Genomic DNA, 21,047 nt, shown 5'->3' on the forward strand with positions numbered 1-21,047 from the left:
GACCACATATAGAGCAGGCACTGTGGTTCTTACCCCCTGAGCCAGCCCTCCCCAGCCCTCGCTGTGGTTTTGACTTTCCTTTTCCGCGTGGCTTACCAGTGCCTTTTCATTTGTTTACTTGTCATTTCTTCAATGACAAGTATTTGCTCATTTCCCTAGTTGGGCTGTTTTATTTTGGAGGAGGCTATGCCATTGTCATCAGAAATTTCTACATGTAATATTTTCTCTCGTTCTTTGCCTTTCTTTTCTTCATTTCTCTCTCTCTGTGTATATATATATACATATATACACACTATATATATATATATATTTTACACACATACAAAATCAAGTCCATCTTACGGGTTCCCCCTTTTCTTTCTTGAGACATGTCTTCCTACTTGGCCCAGACTGGCCTCAGATGCACTATCCTCCCACCACGGCTCCCCAAATGCTAGAATCACAAGTGCATAACTCTGCCTGTTCCGGAAAGCATTGCCTGATCCAAAGCCATGGTGAAGGCCACCTAGGCCCCGTGTGCGGTGCCTGTGGGATGCCCCTCCTCGGCACTCTTTGGCTCAGGACTTGCTCCTCGTGCGTGGCATATAATGGGAACTTAACTCGTCTTTGTGCGTGGTGTACGGTAGGCACTTAACTCGTGTTTGTGGGTGTGAATGTGTTGTGCGGGGGCCTTGTGCCACCTGACACGTGAACCTTGCCACTTCTCTAGCCCGACGCTGAATTCCAAAGACCACACACACCTGTCTTAATCACTGAGCTCCCTAGGCCTTCAGAAATGGGTGGTGTTTGTGAATACTAAGAAGAAGGAAAACACAGAGACTTCTCTGCTGTGGCCACAGGGACTCGCTCCAGAAGGGAAGTTACAGATTTGTGCGGTTCCCTGAGGGCTGAGTAAGATTTCTGCAAGCCAAGTTCATTTATGATGGGGGTATCTCTGGGCAGCTAGGGAGCCAGTGAGCAGATAAGCCTGGGCCTAGAATAAGTCTATAAGGCACAGAGAAAGAGGACAGCAGAGGAGGTAGGAAGTAGAGGTCTTTCAAAATCTCACGGACAATGAAGAGCCCATGAGGTTTTTTGAGAGAGGAATGACTCTTCAAAGCCAGCATTTTGTCAGGTGGCTGAAGGAGGATTCTGTGAGTCTGAGACTGTCCTGAGCTACAGAGTTGAGAATTTTGTCTACAAACAAGCAAACAGCCTCAGCACTTTGGTAAGTTCAGTCAGGTCCATTCTGGCCTGTATCTGGTAAGGCTAGAGGCAAGAGACACAGCTCAAGTAAATCTGCTGAGCCTCCTGGATGCTCTGGAGTAATCTCTGGTTCTCGTTGGGCTCCAGGTTCTGCTGGGTTAGGTAATAGGAAGGGGCAGGGGAGAAGTATCGAAAGCGACACACTCCATCAGCCTTAAGGCTATGTCCTTAAGGGGTGGAGTCAAGGAGCACATAAGACTTTCTTGGGCATGCCACCAAGGGAGAGCACTTTCCATCACCCCCTGAGCCAGGAACACGGGCTTCTGGTTCCCTGCTGGTAGCTGGCACGGCCGTCCTTGGGAACCCTGGCTTCCTGTTGGTGAGATAAAGCCTGCAGGCTCTGAAGTGCCCCCAGGCTGTGTTCTGCATGCCTCTGTGCTCCCACCCAGCCTGTCGCGCTGCTCCCTCAGGTACCCGAGCTCACCCGGGAACTGGCGATGTGTGTCCTGCTCTCACTGCTCCTGCTGGCCTCTGTCTTCTCACCAGGTAAGCTGCACAGGTCTAGTGCCTCTCACGGGGTCTGGCCCCTGGGGACCCGGCACTGCAGCCTAGAAGATGCCTAGGTCAGACATGGCTGAGCACACCCCATCCCTGGGGCACTGAGAGGGCCTTGCTGGCGGTACACTGTAGGATTTAGACAGGATTTGGGGCCCATCTGTAGCACCCTTTCTAGGGCGGGTGACAGGGTACACCTAGGCCTGCATCACCCTCCTCTCTGTTGCATTCTTACCCTCTTCCAGGCCAGGCCACATGGGGCGTCTCCAGTCCCAAGGATGTGCAGGGCCTGAAGGGCTCCTGCCTGCTCATCCCCTGCATCTTCAGCTTCCCCGCCAATGTACCAGTGCCTCACGGCATCACTGCCATCTGGTACTATGACTACTCGGGCAAGCGGGAGGTGGTGAGCCACTCAAGTGACCCCACGCTGGTGGTGGAGCGCTTCAGGGGCCGAGCTGAGCTGCTGGGGAACGTGGATCACAAGGAGTGCAACCTGTTTCTCAAAGACCTGCAGCTGGAGGACTCTGGCTCCTACAACTTCCGCTTTGAGATCAGTGAAGGCAACCGCTGGTCAGACGTCACAGGCACCTCGGTCACTGTGACAAGTGAGGAGGCTGAGAACTGGCTACTGTCAGGGCTCCCAGGCTGCTGCTGCCTCCTAACCAGGCCTTCAGCCTCAGCACCCGCTCTGGTCTTTGCCTAACACTTTCGCTCTGTGATATTGGCGGGGATGGGGTGGGGAGTGATTCCCCCCAAACTCTCCTTTTCTTGAGGGCCCCCTGACCAGGTGTTCCCCTTTAGTTGGGGTTTTCAGGGCTCTGAGAATGGCTGTCTTTGTTTTCAGAGGAACCCAGCGCCCCCACTATCACCAGAGCAGGAGAGCTGCGTGAGGGTGTGGAGGTGAGCTTCAACTGCTCCACGCCCTACGTGTGCCTGCAGGAGCAGAGCAGCCTGCAGTGGCGAGGCCAGGACCCCACGAGTTCTGTCACCTCCAGCACCCAGCGCCTCGAGCCCACTGGCGTCAGTCGCCAGGAGACCCTCCACACGGCCCTCTCCTGGCAGGACCACGGCCGGACCCTGACCTGCCAGCTCTCAGTGGCCACGCACAGTAGTCAGAAAGAGCTTTACCTGCAAGTGCTCCGTGAGTGTGTACCCTTGGCACTGAACTCAACTTACAAAAACAAAAACAAAAAACAGCTTGCCTAGTCCCTAGGAACAGACCCTTGGCTCTGTGGCGCTCAGGGCAGATGGAGAGAGATGCTGAGCTCTAACAGTCCATGCCTATAGCTTCAATCCTAGGAAGAGAGAGAGGCACGTGGGTCTCTGGGGCTTGCTGGCCAGTCAGCTTCATCTACTCGGCAAGTTCCAGGCCAATGAACTACTCTGCCTGAAGAAACAGGGTGGGCAGCATCTGGGGAACAGCACCCAAAGTTGACCTCTGGCCTCCATATGCTTGTGCCTATGTGTGCATCCCTTAGCCATGGCCACTATAGACACACACACACACACACACACACACACACACACACACACACGCACGCACGCTCTCACGCACGCACACAGTTGGGGGAGGATTCTTAATATTATAAACGGGTTAACTTTCCCAAGAGCTAATGTCTGCTGCCCTTGGCCCCCTGCCATGATGTGACTAGTCCCTTTTCAGTAGCCACTGCAAGCCACTGAGGTGAGTAGGGTGCTCATGACGCTATGTAACATCCTTACCCAGAACACGGACAGTGTCATAACACAGAAAGCCACTGATAGGCCATCGACATACACATATTGGCATACGCCTATGCCAAGTACCACATCCTCACAGCCTCGTTGTAAAAGGAGGGTGGTAGGAATATATGGGGGGGCAGATGACACTGGGTTTGGGGGTCTTCCTTAGAGCAGAGTTTAGAAGGGAAGTGTGCCAAACACCCTACCATCCTCACGCACCTTACCTGACATCCCGTCATGCTTTGCAGACGCCCCCAAAGGCGTGGAGATCTCCCTCAGCTCCTCAGGAAGGAACATCCTCCCAGGGGATCTAGTCACACTCACCTGCCATGTGAACAGCAGCTACCCCGACGTCAGTTCTGTGCAGTGGGCCAAGGATGGAGTGAGCCTCCCGGCTGACGGGCGTGTGCTGCAGCTCTCCTCAGCAACCTGGAATGATTCTGGGGTCTACACCTGTCAAGCAACGAATAACGTGGGCTCTCTGTTGTCGCCCCCGCTCAGCCTCCATGTTTTCAGTGAGTCCCGGATGAGGCTGAGGGGGACCTGTGCCAGGACAGCACCAGAGGCTTGCACACCTCCTCACGGGGCCCTATCACGAGGGAAATGGCATAAAGAGCAGCAGGTGACTCCAGGAGGCTCCTGCTACAAGGAGCAGGGGGTGGGGCCGGCACATATGGAGAGCGTGAAGCTGGCTGACTGTTTTCCAGACAGCTAAGGCTCTGTCCCATGCTGTTCTCACAGTGGCCGAGGTCAAGATGAGCCCAGCGGGGCCCATATTGGAAAACGAGACTTTGACGCTGCTCTGCCACACCCCCAAGGAGGCGCCCCAGGAGCTCCGCTACAGCTGGTACAAGAACAACGTTCTCCTGGAGGACGCCCACGCCCCCACTTTGCACCTGCGTGCGGTCACCAGGGCCGACACCGGCTTCTACGTCTGTGAGGTGCGGAACACCCAGGGCAGCGAGCGCTCCGGCCCAGTGAGCGTGGTGGTCAGACGTAAGTGGCCAGTGCGTGGAGCAGCAGCCACTACAAAGTGGGGGCCAATAGGGGGGGTGGAGTCCCCACAGGACAGTTGCGGTCTCTGCGACAGCAGCGTTCAGAGCCGTGGCCCGGATGTGGACCAAGCAGCCAGACGCGCTGGAATGCGCGCCAGCTCTGCACCCTAACGAGGCTGGCCTTCCTAGGTTCCGTCTCCTACCTTGATCAGTGTTTTACTTAGAAGTAAGCTCAGACTTGTCTCGTTTGAACTGTTGACATCGTGTTGCAGACACTGAATCCCATCTCTGTCGGTGCACATGGGCTGTGTTTATTCCACACACATACAAGTGAACACACGCCCGTATACATGTATATCATTACTCATTCCTTACACACACACACACACACACACACACACACACACGTGTTATTTACATGCCTTCCTATAGGTGTGCTTAGGATTATAATGGGGCTACATCACAGTGAGCTTTTCTCACACCTTTAACCCCAGCACTTAGGAAACAGAGACTGATGGATATCTGTGAGTTCTGGGCTAGCCAGGGCTAAATAGTGAGATCCTCTGTCTCTGTCTCTCTCTCTCACATACACAGAGAGAGAAATTAAAGTTGAAAAGCATCTGCTACAGCCCAGGTACTGAATGCAAGAGCTTAGTTCAGTAAGCCTTGAACATACATGTGTCAGCCTTGCATTAGCTACATTTGGGTCAAGCCAGCTAACACATGCCTGCTTCACAACTGAGGACACAGCCTGTCATCTGGCATTGGGGAGGCTCAGACAGAGGGATTGCTGGTTTGAGACCAGCCTGGTTACAAACTGACAGTGTAATTTGGGGTCCCGGCCTCCATTTTCAGTGTGAGTGTGAGGGCTAGCCTCACTAATGGAGATATTTGCCCCTCTGGAGGGTAGAGTATATTCAGCAAGTGCTCAGGAGGGTCTGAGATTGCCTTGTTCCGGGGTACGATGGGGCAAAGGGAATGCCTAGGTTACAGCAGAGGGTCCAGGAAGTGACCTTTCTGAGGATGACAAGCCACCTCTGGTTCCCATACAGATCCACCCCTCACTCCAGACCTCACTTCCTTCTTGGAGACACAGGCTGGATTCGTGGGTATCTTCCATTGCTCTGTGGCCAGTGAGCCCCTGGCTACGCTGGTGCTGTCACACGGCGGCCTCACCTTGGCCTCCAGCTCTGGAGAAAATGACTTCAACCCTCGCTTCAGTATGTCCTCTGCCCCCAACTCCCTGCGCCTAGAGATCCGGGACTTGCAGCCAGCTGACAGCGGGGAATACACGTGTTCAGCCACCAACTCCCTCGGAAGCGCAACTTCCAGCCTGGACTTCCATGCTAACGGTAAAGTGGGCATGCGCTGCAGGGGCCACCAGTGAGGGAGTTCACAGAGGAGGCCTCCTTTCCCCAGCCACCCTAAGGACTCAACCGAGGAACCATGGAAGACCTGGGTTAGGTCCCATGGAAGACCTGGGTCAGGCAGTCACTCCAACCTCAGGGATACCTGGAAGAGGAGGCGAAAGGGAAATGTAGTTGATCAAATGATGTCTCTCCCACATCTCTGACTCTGCACTTAGAGGGTCCTTTATGGGCACCCATTTATTTTTTGAGTTTTGGGGGCTGGGCCTTTGGTAAGCATTAGATGTGGGAGAGCAGAGAAACGGGACCCTCCAGTCGCTGGTGCACACAGCCAGACTTTTGTTGTTGTGTTCCCACCGTGTCCGGTTTACTCAGTGCTGGGGACTAAACCCCGGCCTTCCCCAACGGTACATAAGCACTCTACCGACTGAGCTACATCCAGCCTGCCAGCCAGGCTTTCCACTTAAGTCTGGCTTGATGTGACCTCAGCTTCGGTACATCTGAATTGGGGTTCAAGGCTAACTCCTCCGTGTCTGCCACAAAGCCCAAAGAGGCATGTGAAGAGAGGAGAATTCCAGAAGGCCTCCTGCAGCAGGAGGGCACAGAAAGCCGGGGCCCTCACAGTCTCCCCATGCCCGTTCTCTGTCCGTCCTCCAGTGGCCCGACTCCTCGTCAGCCCTTCAGCAGAGGTTGTGGAAGGGCAGGCCGTGACTCTAAGCTGCAAGAGTGGCCTGAGCCCAGCACCCGACACTCGCTTCTCCTGGTACCTGAACGGAGCTCTGATTCTCGAGGGATCCAGCAGCAGCCTCCTGCTTCCCGCGGCTTCCAGCACGGATGCTGGCTCCTACTACTGTAGAGCGCAGGCTGGCCCCAACGCCAGTGCCCCCTCCCGGCCTACTGTCCTCACTGTGTTCTGTGAGTTGGTCTTGGCTGTTGGCCACAGCCCTGGGTGGGGTCATTCCACTGGGACCACCAACCACCCCCCTCTATATCCTCCTGACCCTGGGGTACACACCACAAAGGTCGTAGGCCTTGCCACCATGGACCCAGGGTGGAAGTCGAGGGAATGAAGCAGGGTCCCCTTTATGTCCTGCCCTCTAGCCCCAGCCTTTGCCCCTAAGCTGTACCATGGTTCTAGACCTCAGCTTGTCCTCCCCCCAGATACCACACTTCAAAATGTGCATCGTAGGCTGACTAGCTCCTCTGTGTCCCCCTAGGGGCTGATGATACAAGGGTCACACTGGAGGGCCTCCCCTAGCAGGTGTGTTCAGGGCTTTTCTAATGCCTGCCTGGGATTATGTGGGAGCCAGGCTGCTAGCTCTCTTCTGACCATGTTTTGAGAGATCGATAGAAAAGAACCATTTTTTAAGCACAAGACCCTGAGCTCAATCCTAGAACCACTTGGTGACTCCTCTCAATTGGAGAGTGCTGTCCATCAAGGTCATAGGATGGAGGCAGCTGGCCTGCAGTTGGGAGGCAGAGGAGGCTGAAAACTGTTGCTCAGTTTGCTTTCTCCTTTTTTTTTTTCTTTTGGTTTTTCCAGACAGGGTTTCTCTATGTAGTTCAGGCTGTCCTAGAACTCTCTTTGTACACCAGGCTGGCCTCAACCTACAGAGATCCAACTCTCTCTGCCTCCTGAGTGCTGGTTTTAAAGGCGTGCGCCACAAGCCTGGCTACTTTCTCTTTTTTAGTCAGTCTGGGACGCTGGCCCACAGAATGATGCCACCTTTAGGGAGGGTCATCCCGCCTCAATTAATCCAATCTAGAAACTCCACAGACATGCCCATGGGTTCATCTCCTAGACCACTCTAGATCCTGCAAGTTGATAGCATTGACCATCAAAACTACCAAAACAACATCACTAGAGAGGCCATTTTAACTGTTAGCTAATATGCCAGGGTCTGGGTTGGGGAACAGACAAAGGTAGACTGAACTTTGAGGCATTGCTTAGTGACAGGGGTGTGGTAGATAGCAGCAGTCTTGGGGACCGCTCTGAAGGTGTTCTGCTTTAGAAGCAGATGGGACATTCAAAATGACTGAGAGCCCATAGCTGCCCCCGCTGGAAAGTGGCTCCCCTTCTGGGACACTCAGTTCAGCAGTAGGGCGCAGTTTAGACTGAGGAGCATAGATGAATGCCAACATCATCTGAGCACCCTGTGCTGTGCCCACCCTACACAGTTGTTTGCAGCTGCTTGGTATGCTTCTTGGAGCCTAGACAAGCGGAAGTGGACCTGGGGCTCTAGCAATAGCCACGAGATGAGTGCCTAATGTCCTTGCTCCCCGTAGACCCCCCAAGAAAGCCCACATTCACTGCCAGACTGGATTTGGATGCCTCTGGAGCAGGGGCTGGACATCGTGGCCTCCTCTTGTGCCGGGTAGACAGCGATCCCCCAGCCCAGCTACGGCTTCTCCACAAAGGCCGTGTTGTGGCCACTTCTCTGCTGTCAAGATGTGGGAGCTGCTCCCAGCGCACAAAAGTCAGCAGAGCCTCCAACTCACTGCGTGTGGAGATCCAGGACCCAGTGTTAGAGGATGAGGGCATATACCTGTGTGAGGCTAGCAACACACTGGGAAACTCCTCTGCCTCAGCCATCTTCAATGCTAAGGGTAAGGAGCAGCGGTGGGGCCGAGGGAGCTGGGACCTGAGCTCAGACTACCCTTGCTTTGAGCAAATTGACCTCTGTGCATGATGGGAGGAGGCAGAGGGAGCCTCAGTGTTCCTCCCTCCACATGAAGGGAGAGGGACCATCCTCATACTCCCAAGGCTCACCTCTGAGAAAGTAACAGGGCTACCCTGCCTTCCATCCCTTTCCCATGCCCCTCTGTGCCCCCATGTCTTATTGGCTTTCTTCTGCATCCTGTCCTTTTCTGGAAGCTGGATCCTGAGCTAGGGCAGGCTTGGAGTAAGGCTAAGCAGTGAGGCCTGTCTCCAGTGAGCCCCTGCTGCGTATCCTCCAGCCACTGTCCTGGTTGTCTCACCGTCGGACACACTGCGAGAGGGTGCAGAGGCCAACCTAACTTGCAACGTGAGCCAGGAAGTTGCCGTCAGCCCTGCCAACTTCTCCTGGTTCCGGAATGGAGCGCCGTGGACCCAGGGACCACTGGAGACTGTGAGGCTGCAGCCCGTGGCCAGGACTGATGCTGCCGTCTACGCCTGCCAACTCCTCACAGAGGACGGGGCTCAGCTCTCGGCTCCTGTGGTCCTAAGCGTGCTGTGTGGGTGATGGTTAAGGGCATCACAGCTTGGAGGGCAGAGGCTCGGGGGGGGGGGTGTTAATGGGCAAGGAGGGGCATGGGGTTGGGGTCTGGGGAGATAAGTGCCAGCTTGGTGGCCAGCAGTGCCTATGGAGTGTGTATAAGAGGAGGTGACACCGTGTGACAGCTAGAGATTGGCCAGAGCAGCCTGGGTAGCTATCCCTGCTGTGGTTTGTGCAGATGCCCCAGATCCTCCAAAGCTGTCAGCCCTCCTGGATGTGGCTCAGGGCCACATGGTTGTGTTCATCTGCACCGTGGACAGCTACCCCAAGGCTCAACTGTCTCTATTCCGTGGGGAGCACCTCCTGGCCACCAGCTTGAAACCCCAGCGTCCATCCCATGGCAGAGTCCAGGCCAAGGCCACAGCCAACTCCCTGCAGCTAGAGGTCCGAGAACTAGGCCTTGAGGACTCTGGAAACTACCACTGTGAAGCTACAAATGCTCTCGGATCAGCCAACAGTTCGCTTTTCTTCCAGGTCAGAGGTAAGGGTTAGCCCTCTCACACCAGGGTGGATCCTGAGATCTAGAACTGCTCCGGTCAGACCCTGTGTGCGGTGAATTCCACATGGACGCTTTGGTCGGGATGTGGTCTGCAGCCTCCACAAGGTCTCCCTGCTTCCACCCTTCCCATCTGTGCTAACTGCAGTGACCCCAGCCAGAAGAGGCCAGCAAGCAGGTGGCTAGTTTCAGCTGGAGCCTACCCTCCTCCCTTTCTTCCTGTTCTTTTGAGAGAGGGATTTCCCCAGATTTACTATGTACCCAGGCCAGCCTCAGAGTCCTGCCGCAGCCAACCTTAGGGCTAAGGTTACAGATGTGAGCTACCATGCCCAGCTGGCTGGAGGATTTCCTAACGCAACTTATTTTGTAATACAGTTTTGTTCCATTCAAACACTCATATAAAGTCAAGTGATGCATAGTATACAAGTATATATACATATTCTTACAAATAATATATTCATCTTCCTTATATATGCATAGATATACACATAAATGCACATATATATATAAATATTCTCTATAGAAAGTCTCCCAGAACAAGCAACCATGGTGGCATACACCTGTAAGCCAAGCATTCTGGGAGGCAGAGGCAGGAAGATAGCAAGTTCAAAGTCAAAACAAAACAAATCAGAGATCTATCTAGGCAAATACACTAGAAAAAACGGAAAGATAATATCCACAAGGCAAGGGCCAAAGAGACACACATACTTCCCTCATAATGTGAAGCAGTAACAACTTGGGGGCATTTACTTTGGTCCTGTCTTTTCTCCTTCATTACCTCCATTTCTTAGGCAGATGGACTGAGTCAGAGTCTGGGAACACCTCGAGGGAGCATGGATAGCAGCTCTGTTGGCCGTGAATTAGCTTAGTTCTGGTCCTGGCTCCTGTCACTGCTCTAGCTGTCTCTCCTCCTCACTGCCTGACCCCTGATTCCTCTGAGCCCACTCCCCACTCTCTGGGATGTCGTGTCCTACATCCTGGGTGCAGGGCTTGGCACAGAAGGCTGGGAAAAAACAACTTGTCAACTCTCCCTTCAAGCCCTAGGCTACTGACACTGAGTCCCAGTGTTTAGTCAGCTCAGCGGCCCTCAGCATGAGCTAGCCTCCTGTGGCGGTGCTTCCATGGTCAAACCATCAGTTCTTAGGGCTGACACATGTAGGCGCTGTGCCTGGTACTGCTTGTGGCACATATAAGCTCCATTCTGCTGAAACTCACCTGCAGCAGACAAAGGACTGACTGAACAAATCCAAACTTCAGGGTTTGCAAACTGTTAATCCCAGCACTCAAGAGGCTGAAGCAAGAGAACCTCATAAATGCAAGGCCATCCTGGGCTACAGAGTGAGTTCTAAGCCAGCCAGGTGCCACAAACACTCTGTCTTAGAAAATCAAACCAACAGACCAAGCAACCAAACAGGAAACCCGTAATCCAGGTGGTAAGAAGCAAGGGCCAGGACAAGGCAGATTCAGGCCAGAAAGGAGCAGGAAAGAAAAAAGCGTGGAACCGAGGGAGCCCTCGGCAGCTGTAGGCACAGGACTGGAGCCCTTCTCTCATCTGGAGACACAACAGTACCAGACAATGGGAGGGATGGTGGCATGCCCTCATATGCCCCGTTTCTCCTTGTAGGAGCCTGGGTCCAGGTCTCACCATCACCTGAGCTCCAGGAGGGGCAGGCTGTGGTCCTGAGCTGCCACGTGCCCGCAGGGGTCCCCGAGGGGACCTCATACCGCTGGTATCAGGATGGCCGCCCCCTCCAGGAAGCAACCTTATCCACACTCCGCATTGCAGCCATAAGTCTGAGGCAAGCCGGTGCCTACCATTGCCAAGCTCAGGCTCCAGAAACAGCTACCGCCAGCCTGGCTGCCCCCATCAGCCTCCATGTATTCTGTAAGGGCGTTTCTCACCCCTGTGGATGGAGGGAGGTGTTCCACAATGGACCCTTGTATGAGGGATGCCTTAGCCACACCCTGACCACTCATCATCTGATGCAGACGCCCCACGCCACGCCACACTGAGCGCCCTGCTGAGCACAGACCCTGAGCGAGTCGGCCTCCTGGTGTGCAAGGTACTCAGTGACCCGCCAGCTCAGCTGCGGCTCTTTCACGGGGATCGCCTTGTGGCCTCTTCCCTACAAAGCCCGGAGGAACTGGCAAGCAGCGATCCCCGGCTGCGGGTGACCGTGAGCACCAATGAGTTACGCCTGGAGATCCGCACGACAGGGCTGGAGGACGGCGGCACCTATGCCTGTGAGGCCACCAACACACTGGGCCAGACCTCTACTACAGCTGACTTCGATGCCCAGGGTCAGTGAGGAGGAGAAGAGGAGACAAGGAAGCTTCTAGAAGCCCAGGAGCACAAGCACAAGGCCCCAACCCCATGCTAATTAGGAATGAGGGTTCAGGACTCGGGTTGCATGAAAGGCCTTGTTCAAAAACTGGGTGCCTGGTGCATAAAGCTAACCAGAAAAGGGAGGCCTTATCACCCCTTTACCCCTAGCCGGGGCCAGAGAGGGGCTCAGGACTGGGCTCTGGGGTACTCTGCTCGGGACCCCCAGGTTCAGCCTATGAACTTTAGCGAGAGTGTTCCTGGGGCAGCCTGGGGTGTGCCGGTAGCAGAGTAGGCTGATCCGTGTAGAGACAGGGCTTGCTTCACACAGCTACAAGACCCTCACTTGTGACTCCTCCCCTCCCCAGCTGTGCGTGTGACAGCGTGGCCCAATGCCACCGTGCAGGAGGGGCAGCAGGTGAACCTGACCTGCGTGGTATGGAGCCCCCACCAGGCCTCGCTCCGCTACACATGGTACAAGGGCGGGCAACGGCTCCTCGGTGCCAGTTCCATCTTCCTGCCCAATGTTACCGTTATGGACGCCACCTCCTATCGCTGTGGCGCGGGGCTCCCCGGCCAAGCACCCCACCTCTCCAGACCTGTCACCCTGGATGTCCTCTGTAAGTCTGGCTGGGTGTGGGCAGTGGTGGAAAGAGTGACAGAAACTCACAGGGATCAGGGCTGTACGCAGCCTAAGAACAGAACAACTAGGCAGCTGTGGTGAGAGCTGGGGAAACGGAGACAGGTCCCTTCTAGGCAGAGGACCAGCGTCCCTGGCAGGACATGGGGCGCTCTCTTGCCACTTGCAAACCGGCTTTCTCTGTGCACGCCTCCTGGACCTCTGCAGATGCTCCCCGAAGCCTGCGGCTGACTTACCTCCTGGAGACCCAGGGCAGGCAGCTGGCCCTGGTTCTGTGTTCTGTGGATAGTCGGCCATCGGCCCAGCTAACTCTCAGCCGTGGTGGCCACCTCCTAGCCTCCTCGACTGAAACCTCTGTCCCCAACACCCTGCGCCTAGAGCTTCGGGACCCAAGGCCTAGAGATGAGGGACTCTATAGCTGCTCCGCCCACAGCCCACTGGGCAAGGCCGACACATCCCTGGAGCTCCGGCTGGAAGGTGAAGTGGAGCCAGGCCGAGGTTGCAGGAGTGGGAACTGCCTGTCACGTCCAGCTGGGCCCAGCTGACCCTAGGTTTTTTTGGTTCAGGTATACGGGTGAGGATGAATCCATCTGCTTCTGTGCCTGAGGGGAAGCCTGTCACGGTGACCTGCGAGGACCCTGCTGCCCTCTCGCAGGCCCTCTATGCCTGGTTTCACAATGGCCACTGGCTTCAGGAGGGGCCGGCTTCCTCCCTCCAGTTCCTGGCGACCACACGGGCTCACGCTGGCGCGTACTTTTGCCAGGTGCATGACAGTCAGGGCACACGCAGCTCCAGACCGGCCACCCTGCAAATCCTCTGTGAGCACGGGTCCTTAGCTGTGGCTTTGTGGGACGAGGGTGGCAGAGGGTGCTGCCAGGAACTGGTTAGGGTGGACATGGCACCATGGAGGGGCTAGAAATGAGTGCTTGGGGAAAAGGGGGCATTAGTGACCAAGATGGAGACATTATGGCCCTAGAAACCCTGCCTGAAGGACTCTGTCCGCAGACTCTTTCGGGAAGGGGCCGTTTGTCTGGAACCTTCAGCTTCACTGACGTTGGGCAGGTGGGCAGGTGGGTCATGCGCGCCTCAGCAGGGCTCCTGTCTGTGCCCTGCCCTACCTCCAGATGCCCCTCGGGATGCCGTCCTGTCTTCCTTTCGAGACTCGAGGACCAGGCTCTTGGGCGTGATACAGTGCACAGTGGACAGCGAACCACCCGCTGAGCTGGTCCTATCCCACAATGGCAAGACGCTAGCTGCCAGCCACGGGCCTCACAGCCCCGCATCAGGGATAGGCGGCATCCAGGTATCCCGAAATGCTCTGCGGCTACAGGTGCAGGATGTGACGGTAGGCGGTGGCAGCGACTATGTTTGCACAGCCACAAATGCACTTGGTTCCATCAGTACCACCCAGACGCTCCTGAGGGAGACCGGTGAGTGGACAGGGGTGAGGGGGTGCTTTGGGGCTGGGTGCCGTGTGGGGGGCTGCTGTCCTGAAGGAATGTGAAATAGTCCTGCCCTGAAGAACCTAATCTGCTTGAGGAGGCGTCGCTCTCAGTGAAGGGGTTGCACTAGGCTCAGGGGACGACCCAGCTCTACCAGTGGAGTGGGGGAAGGCATTACTGCCTTATAGAAGGAGTGGAAGGAGACATATTGGACCCCACATACTCTTCACTGGGGAAGCCTGGGGTGGGAGCAAGACAGAGCCCCTGCCCCTGGGAAACCCAGTCTGAGGGCAAGATGCAGCCTCATGCTTCAGATGACCTTCTCCGACTCTGGAGGCACAGCCCTGTCGTGGGAACCTCAGGACACAGAAGCAATCCTGCTGTCTTCATGTGGTCTGAGGAGAGACCCAGTCCCAGCTCGCAGAGTCTTGAGCCCCAGCTAGGTGGAGATCGCGCCACAGTGCTCACCTCCCTGACCATGTACCCATCCTTGTCCTACAGATGTACACGTGGTGGCTGAGCCAGGTCTGGACGTGCCAGAGGGCACAGCCCTGAACCTAAGCTGCCACCTCCCTGGTGGCTCTAAGCCCATGGGCAACTCTACCTTCACATGGTTCTGGAATCGCCACCCACTACACGCAGCTCCTGTGCCCACACTCTCCTTTACCCACGTGGCCCGGGCTCAGGCCGGGTTGTACCACTGCAGGGCTGAGCTCCGCACTGGGGCCACCACCTCTGCTCCAGTCATGCTCCGTGTTCTCTGTGAGTATGACCCCACCTCTGCTCCATCTCCCCACATCCCACTGGTCTATATCACATCTTTTCCTCTGCACAGAGCAAGGGCTTCATCTTAGTTAGAATACTGGCATTCCCACTGGCTGATTGTACGTGGCTGTGCATCTTATGCTCTCATCATCTTTGAAATGAAGGATACATCCCTCCTATCCTCTTGGGATGAATACAGAAGATAAAGCAGACTGAGTGCCTAGTGCACAGGCGGCTATTGTTAGCCTCAGTTTCCCCACTCCATTCTTCCGTGCCCAAGCTCTGTCAATCAGTTACTGCTTGGTAACAAGTTACCCCAAATTCACAGTTCTGTGGGTTAGAAGTTTGGACAGGGCTCATCTGGGAAGTTCTTCTGGCTGTAGCCATTCAGTGGTTCCTCTGAGACTGAACAGTCTAGGATGGCCTCACCTGCTGGCTGCAGATGGGCCATACAGGGCCAGCAGGCTGGCCTGGGTTTTTCATGTTTGTTCCAGGAAGCAGAAGATAAGTGGCAAGGCCTCTTGAGATCCAGTTCCAAAGTCCAACAACGCCTCTTTAAGAATGTATATGCACATGCTACATGTGTGTGTGTGCTGTGTGTGCTATGTGTGGGCTTGTACTTGTTTGTGCATGAGGATAAAAGCCACTGTCTTTATTACTCTGTACCCTATCTTTTGAGGCAGGGTCTCTCACTGAACCAATTCAGCAAGATTGGCTGTCCACAGAGCTCCAGGGATCCTCCCGTCCCTGCTCCCCAGTGCTAGTGTTACAGCTTTAACCTGAGTGCTGGGATCAAACTCAGACCATCCTGTGTTTATGCAGCAGCCACTTTACCGACTGAGGCATCTCCCCATCCTCCATAATGTCACTCTTGCCTCAGGAGTGAGGAAATGAGCTCCACTGTTTCTTGGAAGTACTTGGAAGTCACGGCAGAGGGAGGGCTTTGTGACACGCTCATACAGCCAGCCCATTCTTCCTCCTCACAGATCCTCCCACGATACCCACTCTGACAGTGTTTGTGGAGCCTCAGGTTGGCCTCCGGGGCATCCTTGACTGTCGAGTGGACAGTGAGCCCCCGGCCAGCCTCACCCTTCACCTGGGCAGCCAACTAGTAGCCTCCAACCAACCCCAGGGTGCTCCCACCCAGTCGAACCTCCGCATCTCCTCCTCCCCCAATGCCCTGAGACTGGACATGGAGGAGCTTGGACCCAGCAATCAGGGGGAGTACGTGTGCACTGCCTCCAACGCCCTGGGCTCTGCCTCCGCCTCAGCCTACTTTGGGACCCAAGGTGAGGGTAATGGCTGTACTGGAAGCACTCTGCACAAGGATTCTCGTGTCCTAAGGCTACCTGCCACCAGACAGCTTGACTCTCTAGTCCAAACAGATGGCTTGGGGTTCCCTTGCACAGGGCTTTGGAGATGAGGGGAAAGTTAAAATCAGTTCTATGTTGGTTGGCTCACCTTGGGAGGGGGTGTTGGAGGCCTGAAGCCCAGCTAGCTCTTTCAGCTTCGCCTTCACATTGCAGCCCTGCACCAGCTCCAGCTGTTCCAGCAGCTTCTCTGGGTCTTGGGAGTTCTTGCTGGCTTCCTGTGCCTGCTTCTGGGCCTGGGGGCCTGGCACACCTGGAGGTGAGTTCAGAGCTGTGTGGGGTACTGGGCTGCTTTGCTCTGCTCATCCCATTTTCTCCTTTGTCCCCCAAACCCTTTGAGGAAAATTCTCCCCATCGGAGCTCACAGGCTTCAAGTTTCCTACCCTATCCTCTCCAAATTTAGGGATTTCCCCCTTTTGAATCAGCTGTACAGTTTGTCTTGCTGTAGCTTTCCTTTGCTCATATGCACTCTGTGATGAAGAAAGAGCTGAGGAGAGGGAAACAGGCATGGTGCCCACACATGCTCTCCTGCTCCACACAGCCAGCAGGGGTGGGAGGCGGCTCTCACTGAGTCTGCACTTGCTCTTGCAGAAAGCAGCATTCTAATAAGCTGAATGTGAACGAGAACTCAACAGAGATGGTCACTCAGAAAGACACTATCCAGGTATCAACTCAACGTGTGAGCGCACGTAGGTGTACCAGGGCTCATCTGGCATCTAGACAGTGTTTCCATTATAGGACAACACTGGGACCAGGGGTGGCTGGGAAAGGGGTATGGGAGCCCAGATCTCCTTGGGGAACAGGGGGAGCAATTCTGACAGGGCTCAGAGAAGTTATACATTTACTGGGTGCATGACTCAGTGATGCAGGGAGCTTTATCAAGATGCATTCTCTGATCCCACTCCTTCCATTTTGAAATCTCTCTTCATCAAATCTGAGCCCGCCTGTCACGTAGGCAGGAGTGAAAGGTCCCTTTCCCCTCCCCTAACGTGTTCCTCTTCTGCAGACGACCCTTTCCTAGGACCACAGGTCAGTGTGGGACCTTCTGTGATGCAGGTTTTCTTTAGCTCTTGATGCAGCCACACATGGAACCTCACCTCGCGTCAGATCCCCGAGCTGATGGATGACTTACCTGCCTTCAGGAGGGGGTGGTGGCTGATGTGTGACAACTCAGGTGCTGTGAGCAAGGTCCCACCTACCTCTGTACAGGCAGCATGAAGGTGGCCGCCTTTCCTGACCTGCCTTCCGAGCCTCTTGCTCCTAAGAAGAACAGATGGAGAGATGTGAGACAGAAGTTGACGGCTGCCTCCAGGGCTCTGGGACAGAATCAGCCATGTTGCCCACTTCTCTTTGTGTGGCTTTCCTCTGTATCCCTTTGCCTCTTTCCCTTCAAAGCCCACCTTGGACTTCTTTCCTGATAGGTTAGAACAGCATGTGGTTCCTCACGGACTTGCTAGGACACTCTGTGCCGTACAGAGACCAAATACAGACTTTAGCATGACAGGCTTTTATTTTTCTCTTCTGAAAACTGGTCTGGTTATGCTATGGTGGTATCAGAATCCTCACTTGCTTTTCTCCATTCCCCAAGTGTTGCCTTTGACTATGAAGCTCGGGTGACTGTAGCCCATGGTCCCTGCGGTGAGAAGGAAGAGCGCAGTGAAGGTCCACTCATTCCCGTGGTCCATAGAGCTAGAACATGCAGTTGCTGCTTTCCTCACTTCCCATTAGCGACAAAGAGGTCACATAAACACACCATGCTGCAAGGGAGACTGGGAAACGTACTTTTTGTTCTGCGTCTTGACTACATGGGGAACCTCTATTTCTGAAGGATCCTGCTGTGGACTCGGCCCCAGGACTTTTGACGCTGAAGAAGAGTGGCATTATCCAGCTAGGCTCTGACTCAGTGTCCTGGGCCATTCTGATTTTGAGTTTCCTGGAAGGAGGAGTACTCCTTACATGGTGAAACTGAGGAGCCAAGGTTTGGTGGTCCCTAAGTATCTTAGTTACTGTTCTTTTGCTGTGAAGAGACACAAGACAATTCTTAGAAAAGAAAACGTTTAGCTCGGGGCTTGCTTACAGTGTTAGAGGGTCAGGATCAGCATGGTGGGAGGCAGACGGCTGTGGAACTGAAGCCGTAGCTGAGAGAGTTATATCTGGATCAACAGGCAGCAGGAAGGGAAGGAGGGAAGGAGAGAGAGACACCCTGTCATAGTCTTTTGAAACCTCAAAACTCACCCCCAAAGACATGCCATCTCCAACAAGGCCATTCCTCCTAATCTTTCCCCTAAAGTTCAGCAACCAGAGACAAAGCCTTCACACAGAAGGGCTTATGGGGGCCAGTCTCATCCAAACCATCACACCAGGTAGGGTAAAGGCATGCCAGGCAGACATCCTTGCAGAGGATGAAGAAGTAACTCACCCCATTCCCTCCTACCCCTGCAGTTGCACCAGCTCTTTCAAGACCGAGGGGCAGACAGGGGGTTGGCAGCACCCTGTTCCTGCTCTGGGTACATGACGGTGTGCACACGTCATGGCAAAGTGAACAAGCACACATTCCGTGGACTCCCAAGCTCCGGTGCCTGTTAACACAACTGAGCATCACCAAGAGGGAGCGAAGCGTTCCTGAGAGGTCAGGGATGGAGGGGAGCTGGGTCTACAGTGGCCGGAGACTCCCGCTGTAGCCTGGCAGTAGATGGTAAAAGGAACAAAGGGCCAGGGGCTGAGAGCCTGAAGAACAGTCGGAGGAGCTAGAAGGTCGGGAATAAATTGGGAAAGGGATAACAACTGTGTAGCCGAGGCTCTGCTCTTGCTTGTTCTAGGCTCACTTTCTTCCTTCTCTTCCCTTCCCCTTTCCTGCCTTCCTTCTGTCCTTTCTTCCTTTTCTTTTCTTCCTTTCTTTTTTCTTTCTTCTCTCCCTCCCTCCCTTTCTTCCTTCCTTCCTCCCCACCCCAATCCCCAGACAAGGTCCCATGTAGCTCAAACTGACTTCAGTCTCATTATGTATCTGAAAATGGATGACCTTAAACTTCTGATCTTCCTCAGGCCCCATTTTCTTTTGTGCCTGAATGCCATACTTTCTCTGGGAGTCTGTCCAGCATATTCCTCCAATAAACCTCCATTCCAGGATACAACTGGAGTCAATTTTCTTCTTTACAACCAAACTATCTAGGCTCAGATGCGGAGAATTCCAATATTGAATTCTAGTGTCTCTGACACCATCTGTGGGCACGTGGCCAGGCAGCATGAATCACATGGTGCTTGCCTCATACCATCTGCTGAACTCATCTGTGTCCCTTCCTGCTTACCCACGAGGACCAGCACAGGTCTAGCATGTGGCAGGCGACACTTGTTTCTTCTACGTTTTTGTTGAGTAGAAGCGCAGAAACCCAGCTGTACCAGAGGTGAGACAGGGACAGGGAGAGAGCAATCCAGTGGAGCAAGACGCTCCCTGATGACAGGGAGCAAAAGCCACACCCAAGGGGTGGTGGCTGCTGAGGGTTTGGGGACATGTGACTTGGGAGTCCTTGCCATGCCCTTTCAAGGAGGGATGTTGGAGTGTGCTCGAGGGTCTCATGGCGTCGATCCCCAGTGGTCCGAAGCCCCTTAGACTTCTGAAATAAATCTCTAACTCAAGCACAACTTCTATGCATGGTAAACACATCAGCGCAATGGCTTTTCCAAAAGGGAGCACATCCATGTAATCCATATGAGATCAAGAAAGAGAAATGCCAGCGTCCCAGAGCAACCAACTCCCAATCTCCTCCCCCGAAGTGTAGCTACTAGCTTGATTTCTAATGCCATAGATTCGATTTTCCCTGTGGTTAAGCTTTATAAAAATGGCACCATACTACTTTAAACACGAGAACTCTGTGAAACGATTTGCCTGTGTCTATAATGGGTAAACTATTCTTCCCTCGACTCTGACAGTTTATTCTTGGGCACTTACTCAGAAAAAATGAAGGCTTATGTCGCCCGGAGATTTGTACTAGAATGTTCATAACAGGGTTACCCATCATAGCCAGAAACAGAAAACGGTAAATGCACAACAGCAGCGGGATGGCTAAGCGGACTGTACCATGTCCACACAGCGATGAGCGGCTGGGCCTGCTGGTGAGTTCTCAGATGGTCAGTGGCAGGAGGGTCTGACAGCCAGGCCCATGGCTGCGTGTGGTTGTTACTTTCCTCACTGCTGTACCGAAGCATCTGACAAAAACAACTCCAGGAGGGAATGATTTATTTCGACTCACGCTGAGGAGGCACAGCCTCACCTTGGTGGGGAAGGTGTCTCCAGCTGTGGGGGCAGGAACGGGGGTGGGGGTGGAGATGGCTACATTGTGTCAGCGAGGAAGCAGAGAGAGACCAGTGACGGTGGATTTGGTTTCTACCTTTCCTCTTCCTATCCACGCTAGGGCGCGCCAGACCATCAGGTACTGCTGCCCTGTGGGGGTAAGTCTCAGTTAAAACTCTCAGGAAGCATCCTCACTGACATGCCCTAGGTGATTGTAAACCCAAATAAGTTCACAGTGACCACCGAGGACAGGCAGAGTCAGGCAATGGGAATGAGGTCAACACAGTGGCCAGTGATGGGCAAAGGGACTGGCAGGGACCACAGTAGGGCTTCATCGTGTGGGTTAAATGAGCATGTTCACTTGTGAAAATCTGGTGAACGGCTTGCTTTTCTGAATGTATATGTTGAAAAGAAAGTTTATTAAAAAAAAAAAATTGTCACCTTACCTGGTGTAAGGTCTTGGGTTGTGTACCTGTGGTGCTAGCCTCTCTAGGCTGAGGTGGGAGGACCCCTTGAGCCCAGGAGGCTAAGGTCAGCCTGAGCAACACAGAAAAAGCTCATCTTTTAAAAACAGAGCAAACTGAGCATGGAGGGGCGGGACTTTAATCCCAGCACTCGGGAAGCAGAGTAATCTTTTTTTAA

At 54.2% G+C, this 21,047-nt stretch overlaps 1 protein-coding gene across 4 annotated transcripts; it reads left to right on the forward strand.

Moving 5' to 3' along the window:
- The first annotated feature begins 918 nt into the window (after window positions 1-918).
- On the forward strand, window positions 919-19,248 carry Siglec1 (sialic acid binding Ig like lectin 1). Of its 4 annotated transcripts, none has more exons than XM_021627574.2 (22): window positions 919-1,207; window positions 1,656-1,731; window positions 1,986-2,345; window positions 2,585-2,881; window positions 3,711-3,977; window positions 4,204-4,458; window positions 5,510-5,809; window positions 6,482-6,739; window positions 8,111-8,431; window positions 8,783-9,040; window positions 9,260-9,562; window positions 11,202-11,462; window positions 11,567-11,878; window positions 12,269-12,520; window positions 12,748-13,017; window positions 13,107-13,358; window positions 13,665-13,970; window positions 14,484-14,744; window positions 15,734-16,036; window positions 16,274-16,376; window positions 16,709-16,781; window positions 17,185-19,248. In XM_021627574.2, the coding sequence occupies exons 2-22, from the start codon at window positions 1,683-1,685 to the stop codon at window positions 17,242-17,244; spliced, it is 5,121 nt and encodes a 1,706-aa protein (XP_021483249.1). In that variant the 5' UTR covers window positions 919-1,207; window positions 1,656-1,682; the 3' UTR covers window positions 17,245-19,248. The 4 variants fall into 4 exon arrangements, with proteins under 4 accessions (XP_021483249.1, XP_021483250.1, XP_021483252.1 ...); XM_060371388.1 differs by lacking the exon at window positions 919-1,207 and adding an exon at window positions 1,469-1,564; XM_021627575.2 differs by lacking the exon at window positions 919-1,207 and having other exon boundaries at window positions 1,462-1,731; window positions 17,174-19,248.
- The last annotated feature ends 1,799 nt before the right edge of the window (window positions 19,249-21,047 follow it).

This window comes from Meriones unguiculatus, chromosome 18, assembly GCF_030254825.1.
Source record: "Meriones unguiculatus strain TT.TT164.6M chromosome 18, Bangor_MerUng_6.1, whole genome shotgun sequence".
In the NCBI taxonomy this organism is placed as follows: Eukaryota; Metazoa; Chordata; class Mammalia; order Rodentia; family Muridae; genus Meriones; species Meriones unguiculatus.

What these genes read in the sequence shown, in the direction of transcription:
- Siglec1 (XM_021627574.2), top strand. Translation starts at nt 1,683, where the DNA reads ATGTGTGTCCTGCTCTCACTGCTCCTGCTGGCCTCTGTCTTCTCACCA. An exon ending in TGTGGTCCTAAGCGTGCTGT is followed by an intron (nt 9,041 to 9,259) that starts GTGGGTGATGGT and finishes TGGTTTGTGCAG; the next exon opens with ATGCCCCAGATCCTCCAAAG. An exon ending in GACGCTCCTGAGGGAGACCG is followed by an intron (nt 13,971 to 14,483) that starts GTGAGTGGACAG and finishes CTTGTCCTACAG; the next exon opens with ATGTACACGTGGTGGCTGAG.